Source organism: Anarrhichthys ocellatus, unplaced genomic scaffold, assembly GCF_004355925.1.
Source record: "Anarrhichthys ocellatus isolate YVR2014 unplaced genomic scaffold, GSC_Weel_1.0 scaffold31, whole genome shotgun sequence".
NCBI lineage: Eukaryota > Metazoa > Chordata > Actinopteri > Perciformes > Anarhichadidae > Anarrhichthys > Anarrhichthys ocellatus.
The window spans coordinates 4,128,911-4,146,135 of NW_022280061.1; the positions used below are offsets into that span (position 1 = coordinate 4,128,911).

At 44.7% G+C, this 17,225-nt stretch overlaps 2 protein-coding genes across 3 annotated transcripts in view; both read left to right on the forward strand.

The window, feature by feature from the left end:
• grk4 (G protein-coupled receptor kinase 4) overlaps nt 1-8,674 on the forward strand; it is a 36,006-nt gene extending 27,332 nt beyond the window's left edge. Inside the window, exons 11-16 of one of the 2 annotated variants that reach the window (XM_031864747.1) lie at nt 139-228; nt 423-631; nt 2,803-2,940; nt 3,548-3,685; nt 4,413-4,590; nt 5,287-8,674. In XM_031864747.1, coding sequence (XP_031720607.1) covers nt 139-228; nt 423-631; nt 2,803-2,940; nt 3,548-3,685; nt 4,413-4,589 — 752 coding nt within the window. In that variant the 3' untranslated portion in view covers nt 4,590; nt 5,287-8,674. The remainder of the gene's footprint in view (nt 1-138; nt 229-422; nt 632-2,802; nt 2,941-3,547; nt 3,686-4,412; nt 4,591-5,286) is intronic. The other variant, XM_031864746.1, reaches the window with a different exon arrangement.
• Nucleotides 8,675-9,603: 929 nt separating this feature from the next.
• htt (huntingtin) overlaps nt 9,604-17,225 on the forward strand; it is a gene marked incomplete at its 3' end in the record, with an annotated part of 21,626 nt that continues 14,004 nt past the window's right edge. Inside the window, exons 1-13 of the mRNA XM_031864437.1 lie at nt 9,604-10,025; nt 11,298-11,381; nt 11,961-12,081; nt 12,278-12,337; nt 12,473-12,552; nt 13,624-13,762; nt 14,085-14,226; nt 14,370-14,548; nt 14,649-14,853; nt 15,128-15,175; nt 15,466-15,543; nt 15,643-16,028; nt 16,836-17,021. Coding sequence (XP_031720297.1) covers nt 9,928-10,025; nt 11,298-11,381; nt 11,961-12,081; nt 12,278-12,337; nt 12,473-12,552; nt 13,624-13,762; nt 14,085-14,226; nt 14,370-14,548; nt 14,649-14,853; nt 15,128-15,175; nt 15,466-15,543; nt 15,643-16,028; nt 16,836-17,021 — 1,806 coding nt within the window. The remainder of the gene's footprint in view (nt 10,026-11,297; nt 11,382-11,960; nt 12,082-12,277; nt 12,338-12,472; nt 12,553-13,623; nt 13,763-14,084; nt 14,227-14,369; nt 14,549-14,648; nt 14,854-15,127; nt 15,176-15,465; nt 15,544-15,642; nt 16,029-16,835; nt 17,022-17,225) is intronic.

Sequence of the window (17,225 nt, forward strand, 5' to 3'; positions counted from 1 at the left end):
GTATTGTTATAACTCTATGGCTTTAACCTTTGCTCTATTGTTATCTAGAAAAATACATGCATTCCTCAATGGAGTACATTTTCTTAAAGTACGTACATTCAACATGATCTTAGTTATTAATCTGTGGTTCTTTTTCAGGACACATCCGAATCTCAGACCTGGGCCTTGCTGTTCAGATCCCTGAAGGAGAGACGATACGAGGGAGAGTGGGCACTGTTGGATACATGGGTAAGAATTTGGGGAACTGTGATATCCTCTTCTACCTCCGCAAGCCTTCATCTTTCTTTAAGAAAACCACTGCAATAGACTTCATCAGCTGTCTCTGGTCCACTCCATTCAGATTGTAAACCCCTCTGTCAGGTTTCCTGTTTGCCTTTTGAACTGACCTCTCCTCTCGCACTCCTCATCCCTGCCTCCCTCAGCTCCCGAGGTGATCCAGAACGAGAGCTACACCGTCAGCCCGGACTGGTGGGGGCTGGGCTGCCTGATCTTTGAGATGATACAGGGCCAGTCGCCCTTCCGAAAGCGCAAGGAGCGTGTCAAGCGGGAGGAGGTGGACAGACGAGTGCGCGAGGACCAGGAGGAGTACTCTGATAAGTTCGTGGAGGAGGCGAAGGACATCTGCAGACAGGTGAGAGGGAGGAGACAGCTGGCTGTGGGGGGGGGAAGGACGACGACACATTAACACATTTCTTTGAGACTGGTGGCAAATGAGGACGCGGATGGACGTAGCTGACGCCAGAGAGGAAGTTGGTGATGGATTTCAGTTCCGTATAGTCACGAAACTTCAAGCTCCTGTCTTGATAAATGACTTGAACAGGTTTATATTACTGCAATAACTGCCTTTATTAATATAATAAGTAGGCGTGGCCTCGATAGCGGAGCACCTTTTATCTTCTGCCACTCACTCAGTAGACACAGTGGCAAATGAAAAGCAGAAGTTGCACAGCGAGATATTAGAAACAAAGCTGTTTGACTGACAGTGTTTCATTGCAGAGACCATGATGTCTCCAAATAACATTTTATTTTGTTATTTCAGTAGCTTCTGGTTTTATCTAAATTTCCTTTTATATCATTGAAGTACTTTATGTTCTAATTATTTTTCAAGATTAGATAATAATAATGTAATATTATAATGAATTTTGCCAAGATCCACATGTCATTTTGTTCTATATCATGTCAGGGTTGTGGGGAGTTTTTCTCAACATACGAAGCATTTTTTGTATCGTTCTCTTTATGAGTCGGAAGTGTTTACGCTGAATCTAATTGTTTGTTTTGTTTAAAAATACACCTTATTCCTGAACAACTTCAGTTCAAACCTGTTATTAGACAGTGGAACAAGCTGTAAGCACACAACACTGACAAATGATCACCTTTTTAAAGTTGCATATTTACACATCCAGCTGATAAAGAGCGACAGTGTTTGCATTTCTGGTGACCTGACGGATGGTCTCCATCTCTAAGAGAAATAGCTCTTTAGCTGCTAAATGCTCTTCTTGTGTGACGCGGTGGAACATTATGACCCGAGGTTCAGCAGATTCATAATCTCCCCAAGGAGAGGGGGAGGGGGGAGAATGGTTTCAGGGAGAAATGGGCGCAAGATAATAAGGAAGGGGAGAGAATGCGGGGGGGGGGAGAAGCGGAGCTATTACCACAGCTCAAAATAGACAAGTGATCCAAGTTGTTAAGAGCAGAGAGTGAGAGTGCTTTGAACCCTGGTGGAAGTTGACCAAGAGTTAAAGACGAGAGAAACAATTGGGAACTAGAAAGAGGCGTGGGGGTGGTGGTGTGGGGGGGAGGAGCCTATTGGCCTGCTGATTGTGAAAGCCACCAGCTCACCACTGGCACTGCCACCACTGGCCCAGTGACAACTGGGCCAGTGAGAGTGTCCACTGGTAGCCAAACCACGAAACAGCACTCATCCACTTCATGAGCCTGCTGCTCGGTAGGTGGTGCGCTGGTGATATGATCCAGAGGTTCTCGTGGAGGTTCTCGTGGAGGTTCTCGTGGAGGTTCTCGTGGAGGTTCTCGTGGAGGTTCTCGTGGAGGCTCTGGTGGAGGCTCTGGTGGAGGCTCTGGTGGAGGCTCTCGTGGAGGCTCTGGTAGGGGCTCTCGCAGGGGCTCTGGTAGAGCCTCTCGTAAAGGCTCTGGCAGAGGCTCTCATAGACGCTCTCGTAGGTAGGGGCTCTCGTAGGTAGAGGCTCTCGCAGGTAGGGGCTCTCGCAGGTAGAGGCTCTCGCAGGTAGAGGCTCTCGCAGGTAGAGGCTCTCGCAGGTAGAGGCTCTCGCAGGTAGAGGCTCTCGCAGGTAGAGGCTCTCACAGGGGCTCTCGTAGGTAGGGGCTCTCGTAGGTAGAGGCTCTCGTAGGTAGAGGCTCTCACAGGGGCTCTCGTAGGTAGGGGCTCTCGTAGGTAGGGGCTCTCGTAGGTAGAGGCTCTCACAGGGGCTCTCGTAGGTAGAGGCTCTCGTAGGTAGAGGCTCTCACAGGGGCTCTCGTAGAGGCTCTACTTCTATCCACGCTGGTGCTGCATTAACCCCTGAGTGCATGGATTTGTATCGGCCTTTATTAGCTTACATTGGGTCAGATACATAAAGGCAAGAGGATTACATGCACACTATGTATACGTCGCACTAAATGTGCGGTTATGAATGAATAAATAGAGGTTTAGTTCGTATTAGTTTTGTGAGATATTTGAAATACATAAAGCTATAATTTACACTCTATTTGGGCGAACACGCACATCTTCAGAGAGTTGTAATGTTTGAACCTCTCGTGCTTCTTCTTCCTCCTGCTGCGTGTCAGCTCCTGGCTAAGGACCCCAAGGAGCGACTGGGTTGCCAGGGTCGAGGGGCCATAGAGGTGAAGCAGCACCCCATCTTCAGAAACATCAACTTCAAACGGCTGGAGGCCAACATGCTGGACCCTCCCTTCAGCCCTGATGTAAGGACAGCACACACACACACACACACACACACACACACACACTGTGCATACAGGCTTGATTCACAGCTTGTAGTCTAGAGCCTCGGCGAGCACCGAGTCGGCATACAGGAAATACCATTGTCACAAGTAAACAAACACTTCCAGTGGGGGGGTGAGAAGCAGGCTTGTGATGTCAGTGTCGTTGAAATCCCCACAGAAGTGACTTAAAGCAGAGTTTCCCTGTTTGGTGGTAATCATCACTAATACTAAGACCTCCAGCTGTGGTTCCCTAGATACATGTAGCTTAACCAAAGGCACCGTTAGCTTTCTCTAAGCTGTTCGTATAGAGAGTCATCACATGTTCAGTGTCAGTGGCCTGAGAGGTTAAATCAATAGCTGAAAGTAGATCGTGCTATCTGCGTTTCTATTTTGGGTGATTCAGGTCAGTAGGGCCACGCTGAGGCAAACAGTCTTTATGCGTGTGAGGGCTTCCATGTTATTAAAATAACCATCTGAATTATTTCAGGGTTAGTATCCCCCCCCCCCATCTCCCTCTCATCCAAAACAAATCCACGTTTCACAGTTGTCTGTTCTCTCTCTCTCTCTCTCTCTCTCTCTCTCTCAGCCTCGGGCCGTGTACTGTAAAGACGTCCTGGACATCGAGCAGTTCTCCACCGTCAAAGGCGTGAACCTTGACCCCACAGACGACGACTTCTACCACAAGTTCGTCACGGGCAGCGTCTCCATCCCGTGGCAGAACGAGGTACTGCAGACAGATGATGTCATCGTACTGTACAGCGCAGTACATAGAAACACCTGCATTAAAGAACAATACCTTCCTGTAAAGGACACATATTACGCTCATTTACAGGTTCATACTGTATATTGGGTTTCTACTAGAACATGTTTGCATGTTTCTCACACTGTCGGTCTGAATATACCTGTATTCACCCTCAACAGAATAGTGTTGCCAAGTAACAGCGTGGGTCCATGTGTACTTCCTCAGCTGATATCGTTCTCACACACCGGGACCCGTTTACATTGTTCACGTTTAAAACTGTGAAACGGTCTCTACTCTAGTTGTGACATCACACGGCTCGTTTTAAGGCACAGTTTGTGAATACAGACTGTGTTTTGATTCTTTATATAGCAGTTAGACCTGCTTTATCATTTAAAACAACAACTCAATGTTCATAATGTGGGACCTTTACGAGTGACGTAGAAGGCTACATCCCTGTAAATGCTTTAAAAGTGACTCTGCCATTGCTTGTGAATGAGTCAAGTTTTTGAATATGTATGAGACACAGTGTGGAGGTGTTGATTTACATCCTAAATGCTCAATCCAGATGAACACTTAAACAGCTACCTGTAGAGAGGGTTGTGTTATAAATACACGGCACCCTCCCTTACGCTGACGCACGGGCCTTTTGTAGAACCGAGCTCCGCGGGAAGTCATCCGGATAGATAACTCGCCCTCTGGTTCTTTGCAGATGATCGAGATGGAGTGCTTCAAGGAAATCAACGTCTACGAGACTGACGGGACGCTGTGCTCAGATCTGGACGTGAATCGGCCTAATCCTCCACCAAAGAGAGGCTTCTTCTACCGCCTCTTCAGAAGAGAGGCAAGTGCTAGTGCTCCGGCAACTGTCCGGGGGGGTGGGGGCTAAGGTACTTCTTCTCTTCCTTCTTTGCTTCCTTGCAGGCCTTGACCAAACTCAACATGTGAAAACGTTCCCCCTGAACCTCGAATCCGATTCATCGCTAGTCTAAGTTGGTCAGCATAAGGCCTCTCTTTCTGCTTTTCTTTGCATATTCTTCTCTGTATTTGTTGCTGTGTCACGTTGTCTCTAGCGTGATGAGGCTTGTCTTCAGATAAACTGGTTTGTAGTTGTGGGAAGACTTAATATCAAGCTTTGCTTTTAGGAGACAGTGACACATATCACCAGATGTTTGTCAGTGTATATATAATAATCTATATAATAACTTATTTTATAGGCAACAGCAGCTACCTGTCTATTAGGTTATTTCCACCAACTTTCACCTGTCCTTTATTACAGAGACCTTTCATTTCGTTTTGTACTTGAATTCAAGGGTGTGGCTGCCACCAGGGAGACATGCCCCCCTCCCTTTTATCGTCTACCTAGCCTACACCCGTTGTTATTTTATCTTCTAACTTGCTCACAGATGTGTGTGTGTGTGTGTGTGCTGGACACCAGGTGGTCCACTACAGGACTACTTCTTGTGATGTGGTGAAGTCGAGGTGGTCGTTTCAGGAGAACGTGACCTCATCCTGCACATGTGAGATGACGTAGTGATGAGAGTTGCTAACGTTGGTGATATATCCTCGCTTCTGGTTCTTCCCAGGTCTGTTTTAAGAGCGGTTACAGTGACGACGAGATCGAGGGGCCCTCGCGACTTTAAACCACTCCCTCCACCTGCCGCCTCCTCCTCCTCCTCACCCCCTTCCTCCCTCCTCCCATCCCTAACCGCTGAACTTCGCCACAAACTCCAACCGAGCGCAAATCTTAGGAACTCAGTGAATGTTGACCTGTATTTATGAGCTGTATTAAAAGTGTATTATAATTAAAGAAAAAAGTATGAGTTTAAAGATTTTGTACATTTGTACTTGAATTTATGTCTAGATGTATATTTTCACTAAAGGTTGTATTGTACAAAAAGCCATAAAAGTACCACTTGAATGCATACATTACGTTTTGATTTTCTGTTGGAATGAGTATGTATGAATAACGTGTGTCGGGGAGTTCTCTGTAAGAAGCACAGTACCAGTAGTTTTCTTTCCTTTTCTTTTCTCAATGTAGCATAAGGCCTTTTTTTTTTTTTAACATGTGCTGTATGTTTGTCATTGATTTGGTCAACATGACGTGTTGTTGGCACAGCAGATCCACCCGGTTCCCAAACTAGCCCTGAGCCTCTGCACCCCTCAAGGCTCGGGTAGATCTGAATGACGTGGGGGGAAATGCATCCAGTCTAGCGTTGCTGTGTTGATGCTGTGCTCCACCTGCCCCCCTTTGATTAGAATTGGTTTTAAAGTGATCTCCCACATCCTTCCCTCAGCCCAGTGAGGTTGCACTGGACTGTATGTTATGTGTAGGAAACCGTCTTCTGGCTTCCTGTACTAATTACATTTTCAGCAGAGATGGCATGCAGTCAGCAAGCGTTGGTATATTTAAAGTAAATATCCCGGAGGCTTTGTTCAGTAAAAGAAGGTCTGATAATTATCATTCCTGTTCTCTAAAGAATCTCTCATGGGCTCCTAAAAGGCTCCGATCTTTTAATTTCAGATATCAGACTGTGTTTCCTTCTGGAGAACAGCTGTTTAGTGAAAGTCTGTTACATTATTCACTCAGGCAAAATATGTCTTTTGGTTATCTTTATTCCTCATCCTTTCTTTTACCGCTTCTTATATTGTACTACCTGGCTTTTCTTTCTTTTGTTTTTCCTGACGTGTCCAGTTATTGTTATAAACCAGTTTCATGGGCCGAGCGGAAATCCTTTCCCTTCAAGTATCTTAGTAATTTGCCACCCATGTTTTCAGTATACCAGAAAGCCAGGTGGAGTTGGAACACATGACAGATGATGATGGTGATGATGGCACTGTATAAGATATCTAATCTGCAGCTGACGAGGGCTTCATCTTGATAACAGATTGCTGTTGCATCAGCCTAACTTCCATTGATTAGGCTGTCAGCAGCTATTAGCCTCGGTCAAGATGCAGCCTGTAGATCACAGACAGCACGATGCCTGACGGACACACGTCCTGCTAGTAGACCTGCAGTTAGACCCCGTGGCTTTGGCTGTTTGTACTAGATGAAAACACCGTTTCTTAATCGTAATATTCCATTTTAAAACCTGTACGTTGTTGTGCCGTAGGAATGGCTTGGGACAGTTGTTTGTATGCGTGTAGACCGGGAGGAACGGGGGAATCATCATCCTGCAGCCAGAGTCTGTGTACAGGAACATTTGTCCACTTGCAGAACCACAGTTGCTGTGCACTTTTGTTTCTTCATAGACAAAGTGTTTACTTCCAAGTTAACCAGTTGTGAACAAATGCTTTTTCTGTACATTTCTCAGCATGTTCTCATTGTTTTTCTCATTTGCATTTCGGAGGCATTTGAAGCCGTTTTGCTTTTGAATTTAGCTTTTGAAGCAGTTGCTGTTTACTCCCCATCACCTGTTTTAATGCTGTGAATACCCAATCTGGACATGTTCACTGTGTGTGTGTGTATGTGTGTGTGTATGTGTGTGTGTGTGTGTGTGTGTGTGTGTGTGTGTGTGTGTGTGTGTGTGTGTGTTTTTCATTGTAAGCAACTGCAGCTTCTGTTTAATCTTAATGCATTGAAGTACAACGTCTTGAATGTCACTCATTTGAATATTAAACCGTTCAAGACATTACATTTAAAATGGTACACGTATAATTCCCCATCCTGATATCTAATCTGGAGAGTTGGCTTGTTCTACAAATGTTGTCCCCTGTCGCACATTCCATTGTCAAAAATCAGGAATCGAATGCGTGCATCTGTTGCTGGCTCGTCATCACTTGAGTTTCTGAGTGTCTTTGTTCTTTTTGTTTTGTTGCTCTCAGGCACATTTTGAAGCTGATTTCTCTTGCCTCTGTAGATTTTAGCCTTTTAGCTCTTTAGCCTCAAAAACCTTGTAAATGATGTATTTCTAACATGTAACTAACACACATTCACTCTCTCTCACAGGGAAACTAAACTGTGTTTGCCACCCATGCCTCTGTCATTGTTTGAACTTTGCTCTTATACCATCCATATAGCAGTAAAGAAAGTCTGTTTAGTTTCATTGCACTATGTTGTGTTTTGACGATGACTATAGGAAGTGTCTTTAACCTTTTTTTGCCAATGATACCAAAAGCAACATCAAGTAAATCAAACTTGTCTTGTTGTCTGAAAATTGTACTGAAGAAAGACTGACGGCCTTTATTATATGTGCCAATTACCAAGTTATGTTCTGACATCCTGCCTTTCTTTCCAGCCTCTTTTCTATCATTCCGTCCGTTCTGAGAGAAAGTCCTTCACATAAAGGAACTTTACACAGCTCAACAGTTTTGAATGTCCGCACTAAGTGCATTGTAATGCCTGTTTTAAAAAAAAAAAAAAAAAAAAAAAAAAAAATACATATGTTTTATTACTCAAGCATGTATTGGTTTGTAATACTTCAGGTTCCTTGTATATGTAAATGATGACCTTCTAGTGCCAACATATCTCACTGGTATCTGAGGACAACTTTATAAATGGCAAGGTGACCAGCTGAGTTGGCCCCCCGTTTAAATGCACAACATGCATTCCTTCCCTTCTGCCTTCCTCCGAGGCGATGGTGGCGAGTCTTTCCCTAAAAGCTGGGATGGCTCACCAGCAACATTTAGAAGGGAGAGGTCCTCAGTTCCTTGATGTCACTTGAGTCTAGTTTTGGGATAACCACCGATGGAATGCCTGGAGGCTCTCCAGGGTTTCACACTCTTCTGTTCAGATATGTCGGATAAGTGATCGAGGACGGGAGGAATGACAAATGCATTATTGGTGTTCAAACGGGGCCGGGGACTTCTTGATTTTTTCTTCTTTTTTTTTTGTATCTGTACAGTCATGTCGTTCAACCACTGCAGTCATTGTTAATTCTTGTACAAGTTGTATCACTGGTTGTTGTACCATATCTGACATTTGTAATTATGAAATAATACACTGCCATTTCTATAAAAATGCTTGTGTCTTGACTTATTTGTGTCATAAATTGATTTGTTTGTTGTCAATTAATGTGCATAGAAAAATAGTGTCATGCTGCTGAGACTTCTATACTGTATGTCTGCATTGGTTAGAGGGCATATGCTGCAGGTAAGATGTTTTGAAAGCTTTTACTACTTCCTTGACCCAGTACATAAAGTTAAAGGTATAAATGTATTTCTAATGGGTGGTTGTGTTTTCGCCATTAATGATTTTCCTACTGAGTCAGTAGGACTATAATAAGCTTCGGTATGACTTGAAGGTGAGAGCCAGATAAGAGGTTTTCATGCACATGCTTCTTTTTTTTCTTGGGTACATCCCAAGTCTTTTAATTGCATCCACGTTGGGAGGGACTAAGATGCAAGGAAACCATACATGGAGAGAGGAAACAAGGAAATGTGTTTGAAGAGAAATAATTCATTCAATAATTAGCTGAAAATACTCGAGACCAGTAAACAGTGGCCCACTTGATTTGCTGTGATCGCTCTGACTTTTGAAGTTTGATCTTCAGATAAAAATACCCTCTTATGTTCAGCCAATTTACTCATCCAAAGCAACATGTGGCTGATGTAATAGACTAAAATTTCCAAGGACTATGGTAACAAATTTAGGCTCTATTGTCATTTTGTGAAAGTCCTGCAGTACATTACTGTATACACATGTATCAATTGAACTGTAATCTAAGAGTTTAATCTTCGTTTAATGATGCTAGCCTTCTCACAGTCACTCCCACTTATCTTCCTTAGTGCATTGATAAACCACAGCTACAGTACTGGTGTTGCTCAAATATGTTTTTACAATCTGGATTACAGCAGGTCTCGTGACAGCAACAATAACAACGAAGGGGGAAAAACTTAGTCACTCATTGGTTCTTTTGCAAGTCACTCAACATAAAACCGCAGTCTGATTGGCCACTGACGTTACGCCCCTCCCCTCTCTGTAAACCGTCACAAATGCCACTTCCTGGTGTGATTTTGTAGGGGGAATGTAACGCTGCATCAAAGATGGCTTATTATCGACCATCGTTTTGTTCATTTAGGATAAACATTGTGAAAGAATAAGAGATATATTGCACGAACAGAAGGCGGAGAGCCGGTGGTAGTTGTCGCGAGCAGTGTTAGCACTCTCGTCGCACTACGCACCGCTTGCTCTCTCATTGCGCTAACTTGTCCCACTGTGCTAGCTAGTTAGCTCTCATAGTAAATATTAGCTAGCCTAGCTAGCTTGCTTACTGTTGATTGCTAAAATGGCCACCATGGAGAAATTGATGAAGGCCTTTGAAAGTCTGAAGTCATTCCAGCAGCAGCAGGGACCACCAACCGCCGAGGAGCTCGTCCAGAGGCAGTAAGTGGATGTCTGTCTTTCGGGGATTGCATAGCCCGCTAACACCTAGACAGGTAGCTTAGCTTGCGTGCTAACGTGAGAGCCTCTCTGATAACGTAACCAAGCTTTTATGACTAGCTTGAAGCCAGATACGCTAACATGCGGACGAGCAACCAGAGGCAGTTATTTCAACTTCTATTTGAGATGTAACGTTACTGGTTTTCAGACGTTGCACCGATGCCTTTGTCGTCTGATATGACCCTTATTTGAGTGTCAGCCAGGCACATCTTTCGGGTCAGACCAGCTGAATGATGGCTATCACAGTCCGTTACTTTATGCCCACGCACCTGCTAAAGGGACCGAGGACCGATTCAAAGTGTCTGCTTGAATAAGTTGATCTCGGAAGAACATTGTTTGGAAAGCCACGTTCACATTTCCAGTGTATCATTGTGTAGTTGATTGTACAGGAAGGTAGATATTATAACTACTTCTCTGCCCGATGACCTGGGGCATTAATATAACGTCACTGACGCCTGTCCATGCACCCCATCCTGGTCAGTGGAGGAAGAGGTGCATGCTTTTGTTTTGATTGAGCTTTTTCCATCACAGGATCGCATGCCAAATACTTTCAGTCCTGATTTGACCTTTTTCCATATTTTCAGGTGTATTATTCAGCCGTAATCATTTCAAGTACATCTGTCAGGTTCTAAAGTGGTGTTGGTGTTCGTAGCAGACTCATTAGGTCCATCTGCCTGTCCAAAGGTGCACTGTGTTCTAAACACGTGTAGTATAATGTAGGCTTGGCTAGGAGTCTAATAACCACTTGCACCTTTTATGTTTGTATGATCTTGAAGAGGTCACCATTCTTATCTAGTATATAGCCATATAGAACATTGCTACTTATATCCACATGACATAACTTTAAGTGGAAGCTCACAAGACAACTATTTCAGACCTGTTAACTTTGCATCTAATTCTAAAGCAAGTATCAGCAGCAGGGACAGAGCAGCACGAGCTCTGCTTTGTCCCTGGGTAAAGCACGTGTTCTAAAATAGCTGAGGGAGACTGCATATACAGTGTATTCCATCATTTACAGTGCACTTTTGATGTGGACATTTGTCTCTTTTAATCAGGGAAATGTTAGATGATACTAAAGTTTAAAGTCAGTTGAATTTCTTGGCGGTACGTTCTCAGTCTGAACCCAATTGTTGTGTCCTATCTCTGTTTCCTTGTCTTTTTGCTACCTGTTGTCTGTCCCTTCTTTTCATCCTCCTTATCTTTCCTCCTCCACAGGAAAAAGGAACAGGCTACCACAAAGAAGGACCGGGTCACACACTGCCTGACGATATGTGAAAACATTGTGGCTCAGTCTCTGAGGTAGGCCTTGCTGATTTAAAATGATGTTTAATAACAGTGACCCACGATTAATGCAATAGATGCCAGTTGGTGTTGGGTTGCATTGAGAGGACATGGCTTTTTACCACTTCTGATTCATTTAAACTTCCCGGCCTGGGCTGGACCGTAGGCACAATTTCTTCTTGTAAAGCATGAAAGACTGGTTGCCATATTTGTAGTTTTATAGTTGTAATGATACATACTTTGCTGGAATACCCTGATCTGCATTTATTATGGTCCACAACAAGGTATTTGAATTACTAGCTTGCTTGCGGTCACAGAATGTGTGAAACTCATTATATCTTCTAAATGCAAAGTTTTAGAAAATGTAGCTTTAGCTATCCGTGTTCAAAGATAGTTTCCATCACAGTTGCTTCATATGAAGCTCCGTCAGCTCTTATTATGGGATGCTTTTATCTTTAGTATGTATTATTCTCACAAATAAAGTTGGTACGGTCAAGTGTGTTTTTTTTTTTTTCACAAACGTCGTCTGTTAAAAGATGGACATGTCTGCGTAATGACCGTTTCCTCTCTCTTCTCCTCCTATGGTCCTGGGAGCAGAACTTCTCCAGAGTTTCAGAAACTGCTGGGCATTGCCATGGAGATGTTCCTGCTCTGCAGCGATGACAGCGAATCAGACGTCCGGATGGTGGCCGACGAGTGCCTGAACAAAATCATCAAAGTGAGCACCGAGCAGCGCCCCATATGACTCGTTTCTCTCCTCTTTTTGACACTGTTTCTTCAATAATAGGACAATACCGTTGATCAGCAATTGATACACAGTTGGTACCCACTGAAGACGGAGTAATGAGCCTTGATGTGTGCGTATTGTGATGAGATATGTTATCGCCGTGTCAATGTTTGATCTTTATTTTCAGGCTTTGATGGACTCAAACCTGCCTAGACTGCAGCTGGAACTGTACAAAGAAATTAAAAAGGTATTGGATGAGTGTCTTTGTTGTTGTTCGTCTTTTTATGCAACAGTTTTATTCTCACTAATGACTAAGGTTTGACGTATGTTTCATGTTTAGTGTAAAAACACTTCATGTGTCAATGTTTGTGTATCTCTGTAGAACGGGGCCTCTCGGAGCCTGAGGGCAGCTTTGTGGAGATTTGCTGAGCTCGCTCACCTCATCAGACCACAGAAATGCAGGTATACGCGCACACACACACACACACACACACACACACACACACAATGCCTGAAAATGGCTTTCTACTTCATTCACATGGCAACAATATTTACATTTCATCATGCCGAACTCAGAGGGGAAAATCCCGGGACAGCACATTTCGTTGTAGATTGTAAACTTCTTATGTTAGAATCAGTAGTTGGTTCACCCTTAGAGACCCACATTGGCCAATGTTTGTGTTTTTTAGAAAGACGTTAGGGGGAGATAGCAGGTCAACAGTTTGTGCAACATCAAAGTATTATAAATCATCTGAAAACTGGGAACCTGAAGATTAATTTGAGATGCAGCTCAAGTTGTTCTAGTCAGAAATCAGAAATAAAAGATAAGTATCTAAAATACATTGTGAAAGTGTATAAGGGCGCAGAGCAATATGATGGAGGTATGCCACACATCCTCTGAATCCCCTTAGTCTTTAGTTTGTGGTGGTAAAGTTTGATGAGGCTGTGATTATCATCGATAATAAACAGGTCATTTTATACAATGAATGGCTACTATTGGGACTAACATAATCACACATGAATGTAATGCCATTCCATCACTGTTTAGAGACCCCAGTGTGCAGAAATATTCAAATACACCATTTTTAGAATAGGCGAAAAACCACGTTAGTAACTTAATTAAATGTATACTGCATACAAAATACTGCATGGTTTTTGCCCTAGACTGCATGGGATTATCATACAGCAGGCATGTCTGTAAAGGGGACAGTTGTGAGTACCCATAGAACTGATTTTCATTCATATATCTTGAGGTGAGAGCTCAAAGGACCCCTATGAATATGGACATTCCAGTTTGTTCCCTCGCCAACACGTGTAGCCTTATTTAGCCCCTTTCCTGTGATGATGCCAATAGCTTTAAAACTCAGCCGTCTACGGCCTCTTCACACAGTAATGTCGGCCGATTGCCAGCATTCCTTACAAACACCGATGGTTAGGGGAAGAAACATCAGTGTCTGACTCAGTTTTAAATGTTTTTTTTACTACTTTCTTTCGTTTGCATTCTTATACCTCTCTCCGTCTCTTGTGGTCCAGACCTTACCTGGTCAACCTGTTGCCATGCCTCGCTCGAATCACCAAGCGGCAGGAGGAGACGGTGCAGGAGACTCTGGCTGCTGCAATGCCCAAGATCATGGCCGCCTTGGGGCACTTCGCCAATGATGGCGAGATCAAGGTATCCACACAGCAGAAGCAGAAACATTGAAACTGGAGAGTGTGGGAAATGAATTGGGGCGCAGATCATTTTTGCTTTCAAATAATTGTTTTTCAATAACGCTTCAGTTAGTTTATCTCAAAGCCGTAGTTAAACAAAAAAAAGGCTGAAGAGAGGTTCCCTTTTTTAAGAAGTTTGTATTTTTTGAAGTCTTGCTCCTTTCCAGCAATGTCAAAAATCTATCATTAAAAAGATTATAAAAATGTAACTAATTAAAAAGGAAATAGAGAAGGAAATCTTGCAACAGCTTTCTTTCATTGTAGTCCAACCGTCTTTGTTCCAGGTGCTGCTGAAGTCATTTGTGGCCAACCTGAAGTCCAGCTCCCCCACCATCAGACGGACAGCAGCCAGCTCAGCCGTCAGTGTGTGCCAACACTCCAGGCGCGCCAGCTACTTCTACACATGGCTCCTTAACATGCTGCTGGGTAGGGCCACACACACACACACACACACACACTCTGACTGAACAGTTCAGATTATTTCAGCTCAACATTTGTGGGCTAGTTTGGTGTCAAACGGCGACAGACATTCAGAGAGGACACGTAATCTCACACCCTGACCCTTCTAGGTCTGCTGGTCCCAGTGGATGAGGAGCACCTCAGCCACCTAATTCTGGGGGTGCTGTTAACCCTTCGCTACCTGATGCCTCTGCTCCAGCAGCAAGTCAACACCACCAGCCTCAAAGGAAGCTTTGGAGTCACGAGGAAGGAGGCTGACGTACAGCCGACACCCGAACAACTGCTGCAGGTAGAGGGAAGAGAGTGATTGTGTGGATACCAGTGTTTGTATGTTAATTGTATAGTTTTGGCTAAATTCCGTGTGTGTGTGTGTGTGTGTGTGTGTGAAGGTGTACGAGTTGACCCTACACTACACACAGCACTGGGATCACAATGTGGTCACAGCAGCTCTGGAGCTCCTGCAGCAGATGTTCAGGACTCCCCCGCCAGAGCTTCTGCACATGCTCATCACCGCAGGCAGCATTCTTCACGGCACTGTTTTCCGCCAGGACATAGAGAGCCGAGCACGCTCCAGCAGCATCCTGGAGCTCATCGGTAAACACGAAGCTTTTGTTCAATACAATGTGGGCTCTACAGTGTTTTACACCGTCACCTGGCACCTGGGGGCCAATGTATCTGCTTCAAGTAGCTTTTATTTCATTAACCCTTACTGACAGACTTGCTCTACTCTCGTTCCTGCTTTGGTTTGAGTTTACGGCCGTTTTCTTTGCTTGCCGACTCATTTCCTGTCGCCTGTAAATAATAGAGCTTTTGCTGCTTTTCTCTTCCTCGCCTCCTGTTTCTACTTCCTGTTTCCTGCCATTTGCAGCAGGGGGAGGGTCTTCCTGCAGTCCACTCCTTCTCAGGAAACAAAGAGGTGACCGGTCTATTTATCCCCTCTGCTCACCTCTACCTCTAACTGATGCTTCAGTCAGGGTTTGGGCAAATTGACCTCCGACTGAGTCACCTAGGGTGGTTGATTGTCTTCAGAGTTCAAGATATATTGTCAATAATGCACAATATTTGCTTTTAAGGCATATATCCAAGTCTTCTGTTTTGTGTTTGAATGCACTCAGTTAAAGGTAACTTTGCTTCATAGAGGTTTTAGTCTCTTTCCCTCGAGTAATGGTGATGATGTTATGTTGACACTAAACCTGTCGTTTCAAGGTAAAATGCTTTCTGGGGAGGAGGATGGGTTGGATGATGATGCAGAGAGAACAGAGGTCACTACTGGTGTCTTCACAGGTAAGACGCCATCACCAGGAGGCAGCCTCACTTTTCAAACTAGACGGTAAAGCCTCATGCAACAGTGATAACCGGGCTCCGTGTGCGTCTTTGCTTCAGCGACAGTCGCCGCTGCGGACGGCTCCTCTGCGGCCCAGGTGGACATCATCACCGAGCAGCCGCGCTCCTCCCAGCACACCCTGCAGGCCGGCGACTCCGTGGACCACAGCGCCTCCTCGGAGCAGGGCGGAGGCGGGACTTCTGCATCGGACACTCCCGAGTCACCCAATGACAACGAGGAGGAAATGCTGAGTCGGAGCTCCAGCGGCGGGGCCAACGTCACTCCGGAGACGGCAGACTACACCACACCAGAGACGGAGGGAGGGCCCGGAGAAGGAGCGACTCTGCTGGGCACTAATGATGGCTCACTTCCACCCAGCGACTCCTCCCAGACCACCACAGAGGGACCAGACTCGGCTGTCACACCTTCAGACGTAGCAGAGCTGGTCAGTGTGTGTGTGTGGGCATGCGAGTGAGATTCAATTTGGTTCGAGGATACATCTTGAACATTCAGTACTTTAAGTGTGTGTGTGTGTGTGTGTGTGTGTGTGTCGGCGTGCTTCCCTAGACACTGAAAGACTTAATTACCATGCAATGCTATAATTAACTGAACTCTAATGTCCCTAAAGGCATAGTTCCCACTTATGAATGATGCTACACTTCATAGAGTTAGGATTCATAGACTGGACAACATATTCATTCCTCACATTTAGTCTTTACCGTTAAAGGGCCGTATCGGTGGTCTTGCATGTTTTCACCCGTTTGCTACTAATTGCATTTACTGGTAATTACTGTAAACCGTTTCTCAAATCATTTAGTCTTTCCGATGGATATCCTACCTCACAGACGGCCATCGGCTCCAGTTCATGCTGTACAGTGTTTATAGTCTCGGAGTGTAAATACAGACAACAACCCTTTCCTAGAGATAGGATGCTAGTCTGCTGCACCAAGCCATTTAAAAGATTTTGGAGCTGGTTGGCAGTTATTTTTAATACATTCAATAAGAACTAATGGAACATGCAAACGACTTGTATGCTCATCTTTCACATCTCGTATGGTGTGCGTACACTATTATAAAATCAAAGTGCTCCTTACAACGTATAGGATAAGATGTGCTGCCACTTGATTCAGTCCTCTGGGTTTTGCTGCTCCCCTTCAGAGACGTCTTGGTGTGAGATAATCCACTCTAACAATTCTACCTCTATGGTTTTGCCCCCCCCCCCTCCTCTATCCTTCTCCCCGCTTCGTCTCAGTCGCACACTCCATTGCCGCAGGTGACTGAGCCGTCTCCTCCCTCGCCAACTTCCACCGAGGGTCCCGATGCCACAGACAGCGACTCTTCTGTCTACACTGCTTCCTCTTCGTCTTCTTCTTCTTTCTCTTTCTCCTCCTCTTCCTCCTTCTATGCCACCTCCTGCTCCTCTAGCACTAGTGACAAGGTCAGCCAATTGGACACTTTGAACGGAGTGGGAGGGGCTTGCTTGTCTGGAAACTTTTGGCTTTCCTCATTCTTTCTCCTTTCGTTCATCACAACCCATGCACATAATTTGCGTATTGCTACTTTTTGCCCTTCTTGTTGTCATTGACGTTACGTCATGCCCCTTCTTCCCCTCCACCTCGTTTCCAGTGAACCCCCCCCCCCC